General features: G+C 42.5%; 1 protein-coding gene and 1 long non-coding RNA gene across 4 annotated transcripts; one reads left to right on the top strand and one right to left on the bottom strand.

The window, feature by feature from the left end:
- LOC125744476 (membrane cofactor protein-like) lies at positions 1-12598 on the top strand. 3 transcript variants are annotated; one of them, XM_049016325.1, is made up of 11 exons: positions 1-149; positions 5000-5152; positions 5648-5833; positions 6008-6107; positions 6593-6669; positions 6849-7025; positions 8897-9073; positions 9524-9589; positions 10402-10473; positions 11053-11088; positions 12100-12598. In XM_049016325.1, exons 2-11 carry the CDS (start codon positions 5086-5088, stop codon positions 12153-12155), a joined length of 1014 nt encoding a protein of 337 aa, XP_048872282.1. In that variant the 5' UTR covers positions 1-149; positions 5000-5085; the 3' UTR covers positions 12156-12598. The 3 variants fall into 3 exon arrangements, with proteins under 3 accessions (XP_048872282.1, XP_048872283.1, XP_048872284.1); XM_049016326.1 differs by lacking the exon at positions 10402-10473; XM_049016327.1 differs by lacking the exon at positions 5000-5152 and having other exon boundaries at positions 51-149.
- Positions 12599-13071: 473 nt separating this feature from the next.
- On the bottom strand, positions 13072-21874 carry LOC125744477 (uncharacterized). Its single transcript, XR_007398396.1, has 2 exons — positions 21244-21874; positions 13072-18941 (listed from the first exon to the last, which is right to left on the bottom strand). It is a non-coding gene; the product is annotated as an uncharacterized LOC125744477 (long non-coding RNA).
- Between the last annotated feature and the right edge of the window lie 880 nt (positions 21875-22754).

Raw genomic sequence — 22754 nt, 5'->3', positions numbered from 1 at the left:
GTACTGTACCTTTAAAGAGATCGGGCTCAGACGCCGTCATTACTCAGTTCGCCCTTATAAACAGAGAGATGGCGCTTTAGGTGAAACAAGGCGAAAGGTCTGACGTCTGAGCAGCTTCCGAAGTGTGATGCGTGGATTGGTACACTGAGGTAAAATATCATTGCCGTTGGTTATAGTGCATTTCACAGTTATTTCACAAACTGAACTGACGTTTTATTTATATAGCGCCTTTCATACACTCAGTGATACTTTACAATTCAACAAAAACACATTTAACGAGACAGCACGTGATACATACACGACGAATAATATTAATTGAAGAGATGTGTTTTCGACATGAGTTTAATTGGATGATAGATTTTTCCTTACGAAGACTTTGAAGAAGACAGCATGTAGCTATATATTGGTGTTTTTATGTTAATTAACCTTAAGCAGCGGGTGCATGGAGGACGATAACCTCCATGTTTTATTTTTTCCCGTTTATGGATTTACGCAGTTGCACTTAATTCGTCAACAATTAACTGCGTGATAAACCACGCAGATCTGAGTCCGTCCGTGAGAAAAAGATACGAAGAGTAAGAATTCGGATCAAATTGATGGATATGCGGGCTACCGACAGCAGGACGAGAAACACACTCGTCTCACTAACCCGTTACGAAATATGGCAACAGCAAAAGGCTGCAAATCATTTTTTTTGATGATCAGTTTTTATCTTTGGTCTGTGGTAACGTTATATATTTTGTCAGCGTTTCACCATTGTGCGGTGCATGTGACTTTTATGCCTAAATGTCATTTCATGATGTGGGAATAACATACGCTGATGTAGCTTGAGAAAATGAGTACGCAAATTGTTCCACATGCCTCTATGGTCACTGAATTTCAGCCCAGCTGGAAATGAATATGAGATTTTTGAAAACGCCAAACCAAGGAGATCCACGTCTGTAACTAAAAATTAACATGCTAAAAATGTCCTTGCATGCCCCACCACAATTTATGCCAGTGACATTTATTTCCCTCCTATTTCGGTTGTTACTTGTACAGACTTGATCGCAGCTAACAGTTCCAAGAACTTTAGCTATGTGAAGGTGTTCTCGAACTATCCGAGAACGTTCTTAATTACCGTAACGTTAGCGGAACGTTATTTCCAAGTTCTACATTGTAATAAATGTTTTCTCAATGTCAGCACGATAACATTAACTGAACATCTTTTTAAGTTAAGTATTATTCTATAGTATCATAAAATGGCACTTGTATATTGCCAGTTGGCCATCCAGCCTTGATTCCATGACCTTTGAGGTGTTAGTGTTACTTGCTACTATGGCAAACCAAACAGCAGGCCATTTTAACACAGCCCTGAAATTGTATTTTAGATATCCAGAATTCTGTTTCTTAAAGTAAGCATTATATTTTGACTAGTCATAATGAAAATTAGTGATATTCAAAACTCTATTCTTACTAGTAAACCTGTAATTGAAGATGTCTCTGACTTAGGTTCTCCTAGTTAAATTTCTATTCACAAGATAATTATCGGGGTGGCATGGTGGTGCAGTGGTTAGCACTGTTACCTCGCACCTCTGGGACCCGGGTTTGAGTCTCCGCCTGGGTCACATGTGTGTGGAGTTTGCATGTTCTCTCCATGTCGTCGTGGGGTTTCCTCCAGGTACTCCGGTTTCCCCCCACAGTCCAAAAACATGCTGAGGCTAATTGGAGCTACTAAATTGCCCGTAGAAGTGCATGTGTGAGTGAATGGTGTGTGAGTGAATGGTGTGTGAGTGTGCCCTGCAATGGGCTGGCCCCCCATCCTGGGTTGTTCCCTGCCTTGTGCCCATTGCTTCTGGGATAGGCTCCGTAACCCAGTAGAATGAGTGGTTTGGAAAATGGATGGAAGATAATTATCTTCAGATCTTTTAACAAATTTAAGTGACTGTTTTAACATCAAATAAGTAGGTGGAATAGTAATTTTTGATATTTGCATTGTAATTCTTGCTAGTACAAACTGGAATTTTAGATGTCTTTAATTCAATTTTCACCAGTACAAATGAGCATTCCAGGTCAATTCAGGTCTTACTAGTTAGAATTTTTTTTTTTTTTTTAATTTATTTGTATTGCAGTTCTAATTTGAGAGGGCAGCACTATTTTGAATATCTAAAATGCTAATCCTATATATCTGAAATTACATTCTTAGTAGTAACAATTTCCTTTTTAGATCTTCAGTTCAATTATCACAAGTCACAATGTCTATTTTACATATGCAAAATGGTTCATGATATCTGTAATATAATTAGATTTCTTCCAATAAGAATTACATTTCTGGATATCTAAAACTGAGTTCTTACTGGGAGAAATAGGCCTTTTTTACAACGTAATCGCCCACAGGAAGTTTTTGTTAAAGCAGTGTATCGAAACTTCCGGATTTCACATGATCAGTGCTCTTACTCGGGGCTTGAGGGTGAGTTAAAATGATTTCAAAGGCCCCTGAGTGAAAATTGAATCAGTCTGTGTTGGGGCCCACTATGATATGCTTTCAGGGGGCCTAAAATCTGTAGCCGCAGTCCCTGCTCTTACTGTATTTTACCATAGTAATGTGCATTCAAAATAATTTCAAATTTTCAATTCAAAAGTTACAGTGAGTACGAGTGGTTTATTTATGTAATATATCTTGCATGAATATAACTTGTTAGCAAGCTAGTATGAAGTGTTACAGCCCAAAAGAGCTTGTTGATTAGCAGCTTTTTCTTACTAAGCAATTTAGCACTTTTGTTGGTTAGATTTTCTGTGTGTAAATATCGTATTTCAAGTTATCAGATGTCATAACCCAAGCTTCAATTAACCTCAACATTTTTATTATAAACAATAGGGCTATAATAGTTCATGTATTCGTCGCGTACCGTTCAGTACATCGTTTTGGGTTTGGTATGCGCACTGAAATGAATGAATACCTCTATTGACACAGGGGGAACCTACATTCACAACTAGATGTTCAACATAGAAAACATTATGCTATTTGTGACTGTGTGTTGGTTGCTGCAGGTTACAGTCAGTCGCAATCACTGGTTTTAGAACATTTTGGTTTTTGAATTAAGTACCAGAGAGAGTGTGGTTGTTAACAGTGGTACTGTATAAGAGTTTGATGTGGGGGGGGCACAACTTTAATTTAAATGCAAAGATCTGTTTATTGGGGGAAAAAAACAAAGCCAAATAATGTATTGGAGGGACATGTCCTTCCTGGTTTTTACACCCCTGGTTGATAAGACTACAAGACTGTCGGCTCTGTTATGACAAATTTGGATATCCGACATAATAACTCATTTGATACGATCATCCAAGTGTGTTTACAACTAGAGTAACGCAGAAACAGCCTCTTCCTCTATAATAAAAAGATGATCTTTGTCCCTCTGTATCGGTCTCACCCAGGCATTCTGCAATTCTGTATTCTAGGGAAAATCATGAAAGCTCAGATAAGACTGTCTTTGTTTCAAAGTGGAGCAGGCACTCATAAGTATGGCTGCTACTAACGACTATTTTTCTATACATCTATCGACTTTTATCAATTGGTTGATTAATCAAAACGATTAATTTTCCTCCAGAAAATCAACTTCACCATTAAATTTAAGTCAATTTTATTTTGACGACAGCAACCTGTATGCCATTGCAGGGCTTTGGATAATGTATGCACTATTCAGCAGTATATAAACATTATTTTTGGCCACAATTTGAGAAGTAGATTAGTAGCATGCCTAATTCACGTCAATAACTACATCGACTAATCGCAGCGGCCCTACTCTATAGTAACGGTGACAAGATGATTCAACCATGATGAACCGGAAGTACGGGTATACTGTTTGCTGTTCCACCTTGTGGAAACAGAAAAGCTTATTGATTGCTGTACACCTAAATGCCATAGTTTACGTAATTTCTCCTACTATTTCTCCTGGCAGAAATGATGAAATTTGTCGCATTTGCTCTTGTTACTAGTAAAAATGACACAATTTACGTGAAATGACGAAATTTTACTTTAACAGCCGAGCCGATGGTTCTCTCTCTCTCTCGCTGTGGGATTGTGAGTAATAATTTCCCATGCTTGGTAAAGTGCAGGTTAATTTGTTTTATGTATTTTACTTAATATTTTGTATTAATAATTTTAAGTAAAATCTTTGGGTTGTGGAACGAATCATCTGAGTTTCCATTATTTCTAATAGGAAAATTCACTTTGATATACGAGTGGATTACGAGCACATTTCCGGAACGAATTATGCTCGCAATCCACGGTTTATTGTGCCAATAAAAAGTTTTTCAACATTAAGTATTGCATGAATTGCATTCAAGGCAAGTGTATCTTAATAGCACATTACAGAGGGTAAGTGTTGTACATTCTGTGACAAAGTAGACGGATATGCCGTCACATTGTACGATGTTTACAGTGCAGGTCATTGACGTGGCAATGAGGTGTGGCAATACTGTATGAGTGATTTAGTGCTGCTAAACCTGGTCTACACATGCGGAATGATATTATGCTGATGGGACGTCTGATGCAGATAGTATCTGATCATTATCCTAGTAATTATTTTGCAGATAGACCTAGTATCTCCCGCCCCCTAAGAAAGAGTAAAAGAGGAAAAAAATCAATTATGACCTACACGCCCCGAACTCATAGTACTTCCACAGTAGGTGGTAGGAACATGTCCCTACCATTCCATTCAAAACCAAAACTGCATCCTTGCTTGGAAATGACAAGTATACCTATAATCCCCTCATTTTTACTCCAAGTACGTAAAAGGAAAAAACTAGCAGACGACATTTGGCTACTGTCTGATTGCTGTTTCTGGTGGTTGGATACCAGGTTTAGTTGGTCTCTTTTATTATCATTGTCAAATTAGACTCCTTTATTTATATTAGAGAAAATAATTTGTCTAATTTGCCACAGTCTCCATTTGGGCAGTGTCAAACGAAGTGAAGTGTTGTAGAAATGTCATTTCCACCCAATTTGGTTTGGTTTTAGGTATCCGGAGTCGAGCAGGTGGAAATCAGGAACAAAAGCAGATTCAGGAGCTACAGTCTTGCAGAAATTAGCTGGACGGGATAAAGATGTTTGGCTTTAAGAGGCTCTGCTGTTTTGTGGTTGTGTGCGTCACTTTTGAAGTCAATGCAAATGGTAAGATTACACAGCACTTGTCATATTTTCTTAATATTGCAGATTTTTATGCAATGATTAGTTACTCTTCTGGCACTTTTACTTCTTAATCATCATCTGTATTGTACTACACTTTTTGAAGTTATTCCTTTATCTTATTCTGATGATTGTGTGTGTGAATGGTGTGTGAGTGTGCCCTGCGATGGGCTGGGACCCCATCCTGGATTATTTTCTGCCTTGTGGCCGTCGTTTCCAGGTTAGGGTCCGTGTCCCCATAACACTGCATAAGACAAGCAGGTATAGAACATGGACGGACAGACGGGTGGATGGATGGATGAATTTATCTTTGTAATGCAAAGAAGTTAACGTAAACAGAATAATAGGTTTAATAGCTAGACTTGATTTGTGTACCGCATGTCATGCATTTTAACATACCTTCAGTACATGTTTATAATAGGCCTGCTTAAGAATTCATCATGCCCGCTATTTACGCTTTCATTTTTGTTTCCATTTCAGCACAGTGTTCAAAACCAAACACCTACCCCAATGTTATCCTGGCACCTCAATACAGTCAAGAGAACAATTTTCCCACTGGTGCCATGGTTGCATATGAGTGTGTTACTGGCTATATACGGATGTCCGGAATGAAAAATTCTACCTGCCAAGACGGCAAATGGAGCAGTCTTACACTGAAATGTCAAAGTAATTCAGATGTTCCTGACTGGTCAATTCGATAAGTTGTTTCTAACTTTTTTATATGTAATGGCAGTGCTGGGTTTGGTTATAATTCAGAGTGGGAAGGATCAGTATATATTTGCTGCTGAAAGTAGTGATTCCAGTCTAGTAAAAATTGGTGTTTTTATATCTTCCTGTCAGAAAAGTCGTGTGGCTCCCCTCTGGATATAATTAATGGGAGGTATAACATATCCGAAGGAACAGACTTTGGGGCGATGATTTACGCGATCTGTAACGAAGGGTGAGTCGGTTCACAATAGATTTGTTTAGCATTTTCCTACCCTACTGCTATTATACGTTGTTTTTTCATTGCGTTAGTATTGCTGTCTGTCATCAATGTATTTGATGTTGTTCTTTGTTTGTTTAAGCTTTTTGTCAGTTACTGATGTGCTTTGGTAAATCGGCATGCCTGAATTATGTGTCACATTTGCTTCCATGTGTGTACAGTGCAATTGAATATTACCCAACCAGTTTCCTCCTAGTGCCCATATCTCACCTTGGGCTTTGTATACAGATTATCCACCATCCTGTACTGGATAAGTGACTGGAAGCTGGGTTGCTGGGACCCAGCTTATATACCTTATGGGTACAATAAAAATGCTGCTTCTAGAATACGACCAAGTTCTTGGTTATGTGTACGGCCTTAAATGTTATGTAACCCATTTCCCAGTTACCATTTCTTTTCCTTCGCTTTACGTTATATTTTTTTCGTTTTTTCAACTTCAGATACATACTTGCAAACCAGATTGAATATAGGACTTGTAAAGAGGATGGTTGGGATAACCACGATCCAGTTTGTGAAGGTAAACGTATGACTGCGGTTTATAGGCCCCCATAAGTCAGTGTTTCTCACCCTGGTCTTTGGGGACCTTTAGACAGTCCATGTCTTTTTTTTTTTTTTTTTGTTTGTTTTTTGAGAAACACTGCCATAAACGATGTGTCTGTCTCCCGTAATCACACTCTTGCTCCTTGTGTTTTACAGCTGTCAACTGTGGGGAGCCACCTACAGTTTTGAATGGCATGCCCAGTAGGATCTCTGACATTAGGTACCAGGAATCTGTGGAATATTCCTGCACTAAAAGCTACACGCTTATTGGATCATCATTGATTACGTGCTCTGCTAATGGCAGTTTTACGCCTGCACCTCCCAATTGTTCAGGTATGTGTCATATTTTAAACCGAGAGAATGTTTATGTGCATTTGCGCCCATATGACGAGAAATCATCATGCATTTTAACCTTTATATGCTGATTCATACTTTATTTGCGGTACAGAGGTTAAAATGCTTGGTATTTGTCATATGGGCACAAATGCACATACAATACATACGTATTTACACTGTTACATTAATCAATTGCTGCAGGTGTCGCGTCTGTATTGCCTAAATTTTTCATCAAAACTAAAGCTTAACTCTACTAGGTACGGGTTAATAGTGTATGACTGTATTTGACCCACGTAAATAACCCAATAATCCATATTGCTACTGTTTATAGATTTTACATAAGAACATAAGAAATTTACAAATGAGAGGAGGCCATTCGGCCCATCAAGCTCATTTGGGGAGAACTTAACTAATAGTTCAGAGTCGCTAAATCAGAGCTAGATAAGATTTTAAAGGAACCCAGGGTTTGAGCTTGCACTACACTGGCAGGAAGACTGTTCCATACTCTAATTACATGCTGTGCAAGGAAGTGTTTTCTCAAATTCAGTTTAAAATGTTCTCCTAATGTCCACCTGTGCCCATGAGTTCAAGTATTTAAACTAATATTAAAGTAGCCATTTGGCTGGACGGCATCGAGACCTGTTAGAATCTTGTATACCTGGATCATGTCCCCCTTCATTTCCTTTGCCCGGGGCTGAACAGATTCAGCCCAGCTAATCTCTCCTCATAAGACATTACTCTAAGACCAGGAATCATTCTTATAGCCCTACGTTGAACCTTTTCCAAGGCAACAATGTCCTCCTTAAGGTATAATGACCAAACCTGCACACAATATTCTAGGTGGGGTCTTACCAAGGAATTGTATAATCGTAGTATCACCACCCTTGACTTAAACTCCACACACCTATGTAACCCAGAGATGTAACCCAAAATCCTATTAGCCAATTTAATTGCATACCCATACTGGTGAGAGTGGGACATGGAAGCATCAACATACACACCAAGGTCTTTCTCATAATCAGCTACCTTTATTTCAGTGAAACCCATAAAATATCTGTACTGTATATTTCTGCTTCCTGCATGGATTACCTTACATTTATTTATGTTAAATTTCATCTACCAGGTATCAGGCCAGTTGCTAATTAAATCAAAATCCTGTTGTAGCCTCTGTGCTGCTAATTTATTATCTGCTACACCACCCACCTTTGTGTCACCTGCAAATTTATCCAGTTAACTGTACTGTATGTATATGTATCAATATTATTAATGTAAATTAGGAACAATAATGGTCCTAAAATTGAACCCTGCGGTACCCCACTATGAACGCAGGCACACTGCGACATTGTGCCTCTAATGACCTCCTGTCTGTTTAGCAGTTTGGATCGAAAACTGGTTCAGTTCCTAAAATCCCAGCAGCTTTGAGTTTAAGCAACAGCTATTTGTGGGGGACAATATCAAAGGCCTTCTGGAAATCTAAGTAGATCACGTTGTAGGCCTTTTTATGATCAATTTCTCAGGTATCTTCCTCAATGAACTCAAGTAGATTAGTTAAACAGGACTTACCTCTCCTAAATCCATGTTGGCTATCCTTCAGAATGTTATTTGAATCCAGGTAATCTACCATTTTCAGCTTTGTTATAGCTTCCATTACCTTTTCAGTTATGCAAGTTAAACTGATTGGCCTATAGTTTGCTGCATTACTTCTATCCCCTTTTCTTACTTTGTTGCTACTTTTATTTTCTTCAGTCACACCTCAGACATACAATTTTAAACCTTGAGTTTTGTTCTTCAAAGCATACCTGAGAAGGATTTGCTCATTTCTTCCCATGCTTACCTGACAAGCAGCTTTCTTTTTCTAACAATCGCAGTTGTCTGGTGCCATGAACCTTCTATCGCTAACAGCAGGCGCTTGCAAGGTTCACCACCCTACGGATATGAATCATTTGTCGTCTATGAGTGTATGAAAGGCTACAAAATGACCGGCGAGGGTCAGTTAATCTGTGACGTGAATGGCTGGACTCCTGGAATTCCAACCTGCAGTAAAGGTAAGACTGGGACAGTGCAGCCCTTGTTTTAAACCGGTTGACTTCCTGTGTCCTTCCTGTGGTCTTCTGTGACAGAATTCTTGAATGTCTCCATAATATCCAAGTTGTCCATCAAGTTGACCAGTGATTGCGTTTGATAACTTTTCAAAGCTAGTATCCTCTTTAGGTACCTGGGCTTAATTTGAAGCTTATGTTTGCTCCAGTTTAGTAAATTGTCATAGGATCCCATACTGAACAGTTTTAGAGCAAAACCATGCCACATTTTCGGCCCTTGAGATTTGTTTTAGTAACATTGTGGTCATAGACCTGGCAAAGTTGATGGTTTGTTCATGACTGATGTGTATGTCAGAATTTTCCTCTGTTAGCAGGAAGGCATGACACTCTCTCAGCTTTTCCACAGTTAATATCAAAAATCAAAATCTAATATTGGTTGGTAACATTTTTTTTTAGTTCAACCAACTACATGGAAAACACCTGCAACTTCTACAACCCCAACCCCCCGGTCCACAGTTCATGGTATGGTCCTGCTTAGCTTGCAGAATGCAATGTTATTATTTGAATCCTGACTCATTCACCTTCACTTTCACATTTATGTGAAATTCTAATTACATGGACTTGATGTCCTGATGAGCAGTTTTGTTCCAGCTTGAAGGGACATCATGGATTTACATATGTGGACAAATTTGTAGGTACCCTTCCACAAAAGAACACAACTATCTCTGAAATAACTTGAAACTGACAAAAGTTTAATGGCATCCCTTATTGTATATTCCATATTTAACACAAATCAGACTTTGCTTTTGAGTATTCATTCAGCTGGGTATTTTATATAATTAAACAAATAAAAATGGTATGAACAAAAAAAGATGGTACCCTTAATTTAATATTTTGTGGTATCACCTTAATTAAGATTAAGATCTGGGCTCATAGAGGGCCATTTAAAAATAGTTCGATGTTTTCTCTCAGCCATTTTTGAGTGCTTTTATCTGTATGCTTTGGGTCATTATCCTGTTGGAGGACCCATGACCTGCGACTGAGGCTGAGCTTCCTGACGCTGGGCAGCATGTTTCGCTCCAGGCTACCTTGGTAGTCTTGAGATTTCATTGTTTCAGTGAGCTATAAGAGTGCCAACAAATTTGTCTACGTCTGTAAATGTTTTCGAACGCTATAGACCCTGTTAGCTACATAGCCATTAGCTATACTGCCTGTTGGCTAAATTGGTTTTCATCACTTCCAAATGAAACTCGTGACAACATTGGGGTGAACTTCACAAGATAAAATCTTGCATCAGTTGGTGCACTCATGTTTAATCTTGTATTTTTTTTAAGTCTCTCAACCACCAACCACAAGAAAAGTTACAACCTCAAAAATAGCAGTGACCACTCGGGGCACAACGCATGGTAAAGTTGTGTCCATCAAACCCTGAGCCCTTGCATGATTTGTACGGTATGATCTGTAATATAGTCTAGGATGTGAAATTCTAACTACAAGGGTGCCAAGATTAGCCAACTTGATTATTATTCGTATTACTGGGTCTCCATGCAGTAAGCCACCGAGATCAGCTTTTAGCATTCCGACAAATCACTTGAAATTACTGTTCATTATTTATACTAGCTGCCTTTCTGTTGGCCATTTTCTGAATTTAATACTGAAGGTATGAGCTGTGAATGAGCTGGGTATCTATCTGCTTTACATGTGTGGAATTTGCATGTTCTCCCCATATTGCATAGCGTTCCTGCCACACTCCAAAGGCATGTAGTTAGGTTCATTGTCGTCTCTGATTTGGCCATGACATTTGCTTGTGTGGTCTGTGATAGACTGGCATCCTGCCCAGGGTGTGTCGCTTGCTGCCTGGGTTAGACTCTGGGCATGTCTGTGTCCCTGATCAGAAGTGGTTGGAAGGTGGATGGGTGATTGGATATGAGCAGGACCTTTTCTCTCAAATGTACTTTATCTGTTTTCTCACCCTTTGTCTCCAGGGTCCAGGGGAAAGGGTGCCAACATTACCCCTCATGGTAAGCAATACTATTGAAGTATGAACCACAATGTACTCTGGGATTTCTATAAAACACGTTATTTTTACATTACTCATTATTTATAATGGACGTTGTAGCCTGTGTGGCGAGTACAATCCCAGCCTTAAAACTGACTCCTGATTTGAAAGTCAGTCCTGTGTTCTGTTTACTGAAACATTTAATATTAAAAGATTCAGAGATTCTTATCTTTGCATCCCAATTTTACAATAATTTGAGTCTGAAATAACTTTATTGCCATCAGTCCTCTGTCCATGTGAAATGGGCAGGTCTTCATTAACAGAAAATTTCACACACTTAGAATAGTAATATGTGACCATCCATGTACAATTAAATCTATGTATATAGTTTAAACATGAAACTGGAATGTCATTTGATGTCTTCAGGGCTTAAACTAACTTCTGCAGAGTTCAAATTTTCTGAAATCATGCATAAAATAATTATGTGGGAACTGTTGTTGCTGTTCGGGGACTGGAACCAAGTCAAAAACTCTGGCAAGTATCCGGTGAATTCCAGGTCACCAAGAAAAGTGAATTTGATCACTAACAATCAGCCCATTGTTTGGGAGGTCGGGTTGGCACATTCTGAGCTGTGCTCTTTATGAGACACTGGTGTCAACAAACTAGTATATATGGGATGAACTGATAGGAAGCGATGAGTTGCATTCTCACAAAGTCCCAAAATAAGGTATCTTTTGTTCTGCAAACAGCAGCACCCTGTCTGTAGCCTGTTACAGGCTTATCATTTTGTAGCTGCCCTTATTTACATATTGCCAAATGCTGATGTTGGCCCTCGGTTTCTACAAAGCTGGTCAGGTATTTTTCTTGTTCAGTATGGATGATACTGTTCCAGTTCAATGCTAAGGTTCTGATTTCATAATAAAAAAAATGTAGACAAAAATAGGGTGGTTTCACGGTCAGGAACTTGACTGATGCTTTGTCTTGATAACCGGAACATGTGTGGCCCAGTGTCTCTTCCTCTTTCATGTTGTAGCTCTGAGTGTTGCTATTGGACTACTCTTCCCTGCTATTCTGGAGCTGTTCCTCTGAGCTGGAGGAGACCCCCCCCACCTCCACCCCCTGACTGGAAGCACCTTCAAACCAACGCAGCTTACTGCTAGCCTTTTCCTTTTACATGGAAATGGGTTTGTCCCACGGGGCCCTTTATGGAAAAGAATCTGAAACTTTAATTGCACTTTTTAAAAAAATTAGTTTTGTTAATTTTGCAAAGTATTATAAGTAGTATTTATTTCCAATTTCTATTGATGGTTATTATCAGTGTTTTTAAAACATTTATATGACCCGTTATGGTTTCCAATTCCAGATGTTAATTTGATTTGATTGCAAACGCAAATATTATTTTAAAATGTTTTTGACAAGATTGAAGATCGTTTTTCATTGAAATGCACAGCAGTATTCTGTCAAATACCCATCCAGTACATGAAGGATTTGTTCTGCAATGAGAAATAAAGCAATTTGCAATTTAAGTGGAAGAGATGTCCTCTTATTTGTGTGATGCATGCTCACAGCTATTTCTGTGTTTATATTATTGTTCTCGAACAGTACTGTTAACATATCAAAAAATGTACATACTTAGGATAAAAACGCTTACAGTAACACGTACTAAATAATGAGTGGTGAGTTTGTGCCACCTGGTGGCAAGCTTCTAGAACAGACGACTGCTTTTGATGTATTCTGAAAACTCACAGGACTAAAAAGGCACAGCTGTAAAAGTGTAAAATTCCACCATATGTAAAATAACTTTTGGATTAGAACTGAAAAGCAGTGTTCTAATGTCATATAAACCCCATATTAATGTCATAGTATAGAGACTATGGCTGAAAATATGTGGACACAGAAACACTAAAGACTAAACGGAGAATACCATGCACAGCTGCCTCAGCTTTCTTCAATCCCATAAACGTGCAGGAAAACAGATGTTTAAAAAAATCACAGCATTCAGAGGTACAGTGAACAGCATTTTATGTCAGTGCATTCAGGTTTCGAATAAATTATAAGTTCACATGTTCACATCATCTTGAATTTTGAGAACTGAGTCAACAAATGAAACAGACATAGATGCTTCAAAATCAAAGCCTAATACTGTTAATTAAATAAACAAAAATACAAATCACTTTAAATGCAGACATCACTGGGGACTGGAATTAGAAACCATTATTAACATGAGTACAAATTTAAATATTTAATGCCTTAATATTTATTAAATATTCATGCTGCCTGGTACAGGCTCATTGCAACCCTGTAGTAGATGGATGGAAGATTAAAAAAAAACAAGAGGTTAGGAAAAATAAATGATATGCCAATTCATGTTGGTATGTTTGATGAATTGATCTGTTTTCATAAACTTCAAAGCGTTGCTGTAATCTCTTGCAAAAGGGCACGGTGAGGACAGGGGCAGGATCTGTACAGGTGCTGGAACTCTGCTGACTTCCCTCCTACATTGTAACCGATTTCAAATGGTGCTAGAAACTAAAGGAGACTCTGAACACCAAAAGAAATCGGTCAGCCTTGGTGAGAGGACAGGTATCCAGGCTGCGGGCGTCTGTGCTCAGGCTGCTGCGAGAACAGTCACGAGATGCGAGAACGGTCACGAGATGCGAGAACGGTTACCAGATGCGAGAACGCTCACCACATGCGAGAACGGTCACCAGAACTTTGAACAGATCTCATCCCTACATCAACCCAGGAAGCTGTCTATGAAAAAGCCAGGTTCTATTGGATGGTGAACAGGTCCACAGCACATTTGGACTGGAGGGTGCGGCCCCCTTATGATGAAACGGCTTGGAAACCTTCTAAGGGACCACCTGGCTGTATGCTAATGAGCACGATGGACGCACAACCGAGCACAACCGTCGCTTATAGACACCCTGTATTCAGCAACATGGAGAAAAGTTGCTTTATACTCAATACAATGGCTTAGAGATGTGTCAAGAGGTTTGTCCACCCCTCCCACAAACATCTACTCCCTACTTTACTCGATGCATATGGCAGATGTCTGTCCTGCCCCAAGAACACTGATTTCAAATGGTGCTAGATGATTAGCATACAACACTCTAAGCCACCATCTGAAACCAGCTTCCAGAGGAAGACTTCCTGGGTCTGGTGGTCGCCAAGGTCAGAAACTCGCACTGAAACTCACACCCCAAGGTGTATTAATTATGCCCCATGTTGCGAGGCTGCCCTATGATCACAGGTGTTGACTATTCGCCCTCGGTGCCCAGACTTGCTCCAAATATTTGCTGCCATGTGACACCATGTTATTTCTGTTGATGTCTTCTTTCTGAAGGACTCTGATAAAAATACAAACTGCTTCAGAAACAAAAAACACAGCATTAATGTTCCAATATGTTATTAAATGGCACAACCCATCCATCCATTTTCCAAACCGCTTATGCTACTGGGTCGCGGGGGATCCGGAGCCTATCCCGGAAGCAATGGGCACGAGGCAGGGAACAACCTAGGATGGGGGGCCAGCCCATCGCAGGGCACACTCACATACCATTCACTCACACATGCACACCTACGGGCAATTTAGCAACTCCAATTAGCCTCAGCATGTTTTTGGACTGTGGGGGGGAAACCGGAGTACCCGGAGGAAACCCCACGACGACATGGGGAGAACATGCAAACTCCGCACACATGTGACCCAGGCGGAGACTCGAACCCGGGTCCCAGAGGTGTGAGGCAACAGTGCTAACCACTGCACCACCATGCCGCCCCTGGCACAACCCAATAAGGGCCTATATATCTGGCCAGTTGACTCAAAGCAGAGTGAAGACATTGTGTCATACTTATGACCTGTTACCCCTTCTGGCCCAAAATACCAAGCAGAGACTGGGAGAAGGTTTTAAATCAATGTCACGCTGTGTGACGAAGGGAGGAAAAAGAGAGTAAATACTCATGACATGGGGTATAAATTTCCAGTGGAGGGGCTAATTCATTTGGCTAATTTTGGCTTTCGTGTCAATTGGTTTTGTCAGCTACCAGTATCCAATAAAATCCTCAACTTGTAGGGAAAAACAAAAGACTGGCCTTTGTCACCCCTAGCAACAAAAAAAAAATCTAATCACTAACCACCCTTTTGTTACTTCTGAAGTATTGACTACTGGCTACTGGCAGGACTCCAACCAAAGCTGTTTTAGATGAAACAGTAGTAAACGAGATTTCAAGTAACCAAATGCAGCCCACCGTAAACAGCGATTCCCTCAACCCAAAACATCGGGGCCAATCCTAGTGGGATTACAAGTAGCAAATGAAGCCTAAGAAGAATTGACAGCAGAAGCTGGTCTGTGCAGACATTCAACACAGTAGACGTGGTCATGACTGTGGATAAGGCGTAAATTTGCAGGAAGACCGCGACCGTCTTCATTGGGCTGTTCGTGTGGAACATCTGCATGCAGAGCTGTTTGCACAGCCAAGCTCTCCTGTGGTCTCTGTAAAGAAATTAGGCTGAATTATTCACACTGTGCAGCACAGTAAAATATGAGCAAATCCTGGTTCTGACAGTCTGAGGCAAGTCGCGATTGCGTTATCTTTCACATTTAATAAGACCCACCAAAAAAGAAGAAGATCAATGTTATGGATAAAAATATAAAATACTTATGCACTCCAGAGCCCCATACAGCAAGCACAGGGCACATGAACATCCTAGATGGATGCCAGTCTGTTGCGGTACACACACACACACATATATCCATACATACATACCATAGACACAAACATACAGGTAGCCTAGACAGGTTCATTGTACAGTCCTAGTAGTGAGTACTGATGTACAGTGTAACACGGGTGTTGCTAGGTGTAACCTGGGGGCGTTTCTGATACTTTGACACTGATTTATAATTCTGACAGATTGTTTTGTTGTGGACTATCAATTCTCTAACATTACACAATCAGTGCATGTATGAACTTTCACATTACCTTAATTAGGACCTGATAATTAGTTCTGACAGTCTTGATGTAAACAGTGTCCCTGAACAGGAAGTGATGATTTTCACCTGAAATTCAACACAGGGCTCGCTACCAACCAAACACCAAAATTAGGAAAAAAGAACATACACCTATCCCCATTTCTCAGCAGTCCTGGAGGAATCCATAAGGCTCCCTGCTCCAGATATCAACACGCATCCATTTTCCAACCACTTATCCTGCACAGGCCCCTAGGAGGGGACCTAGAGCTCACTGCAGGCAGAGTAGGGCGCATAGGGAACACCAGTCCATTGCTGCATGCACACCCATATACACATGCACATTATGGACCATATAGAGAGACCTATTTACATCACCATGGAAACGCACACAATATAGGTTGAACATAGCAACTGCACAAACAGAGAGCGGAAGTGGGATTCAAACCCACAACCCAAAAGATGTGAACCGCCTAAGGAGTGAAACCATGGTATGAGACACTAACAACTAATAACAGCAAAAACTTACAAAATCCCCCACTTTCTTAAAGCAAATACTGACTGCTGTGCAGGGCGACACTTCAGGCCATTCATATAGCCTGACCCTTGTGTACAAACAAGAGAGTGAAGTACCAGTCATCGCTACAGACTAGATAATCCTTACCCTTCCCTGCACAGGTTATACATAAACACTAATTTCTGTAATGTTTCATATCTACACAGCTCAGACCTATGAAACACGGGGGAAATAAAGATTTAAAACAAACCATTTGCAAAATTTAGTAAAAATGTTGCCAAATTCCACTCAAACGGGTGTTCAACAGGGTTAAGGATCCTCCTACACCATAGTGGCTGGCTCACTTGCTGATTCCCTGACATCTTGCCTGCCTGTTCTCGCCCGTGCTTCAGTTTTGTTCCAGGAAATGCTACAGCTCATCTCACGCGGTGCTCAGTCAGCATATATCTCTTGCTAATTTGGTGATGCGTAACAATTTCCTGGACAGCATACTTCCCGGTCAGCATACTTCCCCGTCAGCATACTTTGCCCGTCAGCATACTTCTCCCGTCAGCATACTTCCCCGTCAGCATACTTCCCCGTCAGCATACTTCCCCCGTCAGCATACTTTCGAGTCAGCATACTTCCCGGACAGCATACTTCCCCCGTCAGCATACTTTCGAGTCAGCATACTTCCCGGACAGCATACTTCTCCCGTCAGCATACTTTCGAGTCAGCATACTTCCCCGTCAGCATACTTCCCCCGTTAGCATACTTCCCCCGTCAGCACACTTCCCGGACAGCATACTTCCCGGACAGCATACTTCTCCCGTCAGCATACTTTCGAGTCAGCATACTTCCCGGACAGCATACTTCCCCGTCAGCACACTTCCCCCGTCAGCACACTTCCCCCGTCAGCACACTTCCCGGACAGCATACTTTCCCCGTCAGCATACTTCCCCCATCAGCATACTTCCTCCGTCAGCATACTTCCTCCGTCAGCATACTTCCCGGACAGCATACTTCCTCCGTCAGCATACTTCCCGGACAGCATACTTCCCGGACAGCATACTTCCCGGACAGCATACTTCCCGGACAGCATACTTCCCGGACAGCATACTTCCCGGACAGCATACTTTCCCCGTCAGCATACTTCCCGGACAGCATACTTTCCCCGTCAGCATACTTCCCGTACAGCATACTTCCCAGACAGCATACTTCCCGTACAGCATACTTCCTGGACAGAATAATTTCTGGAAAGAATAATCCCCTGTACAATGGAAGATAACTCAGGGATATTGTAAAGGTGTCAGCCCTCATTTAATGCACAACGAGTTCGGATTTCCTTTTGTATTTTATGCCTGATAATTATTTATTACTTTTGTCCTTCCTCTCAATTTTCCAGTGGTTGGCTTCAGGAAAAACTTCCCTTTTTTTCCCTCCACAACTTCAGGTAAAAACTAAAAATGAAGCCCTTAGACACTGTAACATTACCTAAAGAGTGACACACAAGAGCAGACACAAGGATTATGGTGTTTTCAGACTGAGCTAAAACTCACACTCACTTCAGAAATCTCAATGGTACACAGGTGTGAATCCACTGAATTCATTGGTGTGATTTGCTGATGTAAAGGGGGTGCAGACTCGCATTGCTTCAAGACACGTGTTCGTGGTTAGCTAAGGGGTACCTTTTACCATAGAAGACTGGATTGCTACTTTAGTTCTCAATTGTACTTTCAGGCCAATTCATACTTCTTTCTTCCGCGTGCAGCTGTAGTCCGTGCAGAGGGTGAGTCTGGTACCTTCACAGGGTGCAGTACTCGCATATCTGATTTTTTATATTGTCCAGACATTATACTGCATATATGAGTTTTTTTCTTAATTCTGCCATTAGCCAGGGGTTCCTGCTAATTTTGTTGCCAATATTTCAGAATTCTGCGGTATGTTGTTACCGTTAAAGGACCCAAGCCTGTTAATCACTTTATCACTGTTCATAAAAGTTTACCCATTTCAGTACACTGATTATATTTGTCATGCAATACATCTGCCCTCTCAAGGTCTGGTGCAATATCATTACTGGACAATTGTAGTATGTACAAGAGTCCATGCATGGACCATATCAGCATGTAGAAAAGTGAAGTGTGAAATAGGCTTGAGGCTATTTAAGAGATACCTTCTGTGCTTTGGGGCTGACTGTCGCTTTGGCGTTTGAGGCTACCTAAGGGTTACCTTACCTGGTGGATAAGCAAATGGAGAACATTCAGCTCACCTGAAGTTTCGTCACTCGTGGCGGGTGGACCTTTCCCTCGGAAGAGTGCCAGGAAGGAACGCCCTTGCTTGCCAGGACCTTACTGGTCAGAAACCTTTGCAGCAGTTGCAGTGGCTGTCATTTTCCACTTGATGGCATGTTTTCTGTAAAAAAAAAAAAAAAACAAAAAAAAAAAGCCAGAAGGAAGTAATTCCGTTGAGATAGTTTGAAGACATTTTCTGTGACAGACCCTGCTTTTTAGAGCAAAACTAGCCCGGAGAGAGCTCTGTGGTTGGCGGAGTCACCAGAGAACAAATGAGGGATCGGCAAACTCCTTGCAGCAAACAGGATCCACTCCCGAAACTATGCGGCATGGTGCAGGCGGCTCGCCGCTTAACCCGTGACCAGGCCAGTCTGCCGCGCGGCGTTCTGAGTGCTGCTCTGATTCCTTACCACGCTGGCACCTCAACGTCTACGAGAGGCTGATCCCTGCTTTCGCTAGATGACTCGGGATGCTAAGGAAGCGACTAATCCCGCCTGGAAGAGCTGTGACGCTGACACGTCGCAGGGGTGTGGTGACAGGTGCTGGCCAGCTGAACGAGTGCCAAGAGATATGGCAAAACCTTGGCTGTCCATTCCCACTCCAAAACCTGCACTCGAGCGCTCTCTCACTTTCCCTCCCTCCCTCCACCCAAATGGCACTGGCTGAATTCCCTGCAGCCGCACCTCCACCCCCCACCCCACCTTAATCTGTTTTACTCTCTCCTTCAAGCGACTTTTCACTACGCAAACATGCATCTCAACACTTTACTCGGTGACGCGCAGAAATCGCCTGAGTATTTTTCCCTGTTTGTTTCATTTGCTCACAAAATACAAAATTTATTTGATTCCACAAAGGCTGCAAGAACAGACTTCAACAGTTCGGCAATTATCAAAGCTACACTTCCACATTATTTAGGCAGCATAGTTTGGAAGGGGGGGGGGCGGCTGTTTAGTATTAGAGCTTAGCCCTAGAGTTGTTTATAGCTGTCTGGCCTGTCTCTGGATTAACTTTCCTACGCATTTTTTTCGTGGTTGTTTGTTACTTTACTGCACTTGACCTGTTGTGTAATGTTTATAAAAGATTTAAAGGGCCAGATTCAATTTTTCATAAGATTTCAGAAAAGAGTGAAGTCACAAACTCCCAGCAGAGGGCACTGTTGTTTATTTCCGCATACAGGATAAACTGATCTGTAGCAAAGGCAGACTCTGTGAAGGCTGCAAAGTGTCTCAGAGCTGTTGCAAATGGAAAGATTACAGTCACAGCAGAGCTCGACGGGAGCAGGACAGGATACACGTATAAAACAGCGACTCTCACCGGTGCGGAGAGCAGCCGATTATGTCCCAGCTGCTTAACTCCTGGCAGCTGGCAAGGCAGGTCACGTCTGCCTCATTTCGGGGGCGGCGGTGGCTTGTTGTAACTGGCTATTAAGGCAGCGCGCCATTTCTGGATCCAGGAATCCTGTCTTCTGCCTCTTAACCCTCTGTTTGTCCTGCCTTATCTATGGGTGCTGCTGCGGATAACCCACATTTCGCCCAAAATGCAGTGCGGGGCCATGGTATCCTATTGGTTCCTCTGGCCAGGCCCATAATCATAAACAAATTTCACGGAGTGACCTGCAACCCTACCGATAGGTTCACCTCAGCAGATTCAGAAAACAAATAAATGTAGGGGGTGGGGTTCCGAACTAAATTTACTACATGTCTAAATGCCTGCCACTGGTGTCAATGCTGCTCCATAGAGGAGAGCACGATACAACCCCAGCCAAGTGAGGGTGTAGGAGGGATAGGTACCACCAACGCTAGTGTCACTTTTACAAATGGTTTTTCAGTTTCACTTTCTTTATTTAGCTGATGTTTTTATGCAAAGTGAAAGAGAACAGTTTTCAGAAAAGGTCAGCCAGTCGCTACAGCAATTGGGTTAGGCGCCTCGTTCAAGGGCCCAAGGGTGATATCACTTTGTCGACTCTGGGATTTGAACCAGTAACCTTCTGATCACAGGGACAGCATCTTAACCCGCTGAGTTTGCACACCTACCCCATGGTGTTTTCACCCTGGTAAATCATCTTGTGTTGGGCGCCCACGATCTCCTCGACTTCCAAAAGGACAGATTTTTAAGCAGACCGAGCTTTTAGAATTGCTGCTGATTGGTCAGTATTGACTGTGGTCACTCCAAGCGACACAGGAGTACGGCATGCAAAGTTCACGCTATCCAAAATTAAATAGGTTGTGTCATCGGGGCAACATTGAGAGAATCACAACTTAGGGGGAGGGGGGAGCTCCCAGCGACAACATTTAGACTTGCAAAGCCGGGGTTGTGACACCAATGACAACGGGACTCACTGCCAAGCACTGCTGCTTTCAAACACATACGAGAGATCGTGTTCTGACACGGACCTCTTAAGTTCTCTGCTATGTGGGACGTACCTTTTCGGTGGGGAGGTGGGGGAGGGTGGCTCCATTCATTTGTCACTCAGTGCGAGTCCCGCCCGTTCCTGGGTGCAGACGTCCCCTGTTTGTTTGTTCCTCCGGGTGGTCCTCCCGGTGGTCCTCGACATGCTGAGGGCGTTTGCCAGAGGCTCCCCGAAAAAGACGCAGTGGGAATGATGATGCTGGTGGGAGGCGTGGCGGGGGGGGGGGGTTTGGTGCCTTGTCCGTCTCCCCAGTACAGTGGCCCAAGTGCTGGTCTGGATGATGTCCGCGTAGCTGCTGTGCTCTTTTTTACCGTACCCTAGCAAAGTGTGGTTAACTGTGGTAAGCTGCATAACTTAACTTGCAAACGCCAGTGTGTCAGGCCGGATTTTAGCCTGGTGCTGATCCGATGTTGGCTGTGTTGCCCTTGTAGGCTTGTCTGCTCACCATAGTAAACATCACGACGAGCGATTGCTCCCCGGTACCAAGCCGAGATCCTGTCTATCCCTCCCACAAGCTGAAGTGATGTCCTCCCTGGGACTCAACCCCACTAGCTTCTGGTTACACGGTACGTCACAGACCCCTGTCATACTAGGGACGTTTCAGTTCCTCCCCTCTGCACAGGCACAGTGAGTCGAAGGGCAGCCCCCCCCCCCCACCCCCCGGCCCCCCCGCCGCCTCCTCCCCAAAGGCCGCTGTGCTCCAGCATCGGCCTGTGGCGTCGACTGCAGCAGATGCGAGACCCGTGGTGGCTGCACCCGTTCCCACGGCGCCCCCTAGAGTGTCATCGCGGCAATGATGAAATGGTTCGGGGGAAACGGGATGAAAATTAGACAAATGAGACCCGATAACCAATCGGGGAAAAAAAAAAACCTGGATAGAAACAGACCCATCAAGCTCGAAGGGGCACCAGGACAGATATGCAGCAGACAGACCCGCGGTGAGACAGTTGCCAGTACAATCGGGCGGCTCTGTAAACAGCTCAGCCGAGAGCCCCGCCAGCCTTCTTACGGTCCACACTTAGCGCCCCCCTCCCTTTCATTTTTCATCTTGCAGCAAATATCAAAAATAGATAATCTGTGTCAGCTCGCGAAAACTCGAGGGATCGCAACTCGCTAATCTATAGCAATATCGTAAAGGTATTTTAGTCACAGTGTATTAATTCCGCCCTGTACCGAAACAAATTATTAATAAAACCCCCCCCCCCCCTGAAAATAAGTCCACTCAGAGACACAGCAAAATACTTCTGTGTTCTGACACGCAGTCTCAACTCTCTACTCAAAACACACAACACTCATACATGTCAGCTCTACCTCTCGGCCAATCGGAAGAGAGCCTCCACCTGCTCGTCCGCGCCTGGCCACTGAGAGGACGCAGCCTCCACTCTCAAGGGACCGCCCCCAGCCCAATGGGAGCCCAGACCCGCTCCACGGACCAATGATGCGGCTGCTTTAGGAAGTCCATCACAAGCAAGCTGGAGGGCTGCCAACGAGAGTCACCGAGAGCGCAAGGTAAACAACTTTTTT

Source organism: Brienomyrus brachyistius, chromosome 6, assembly GCF_023856365.1.
Source record: "Brienomyrus brachyistius isolate T26 chromosome 6, BBRACH_0.4, whole genome shotgun sequence".
Lineage (NCBI taxonomy): Eukaryota > Metazoa > Chordata > Actinopteri > Osteoglossiformes > Mormyridae > Brienomyrus > Brienomyrus brachyistius.
This window is presented reverse-complemented; position numbering and strand designations above follow the sequence as displayed.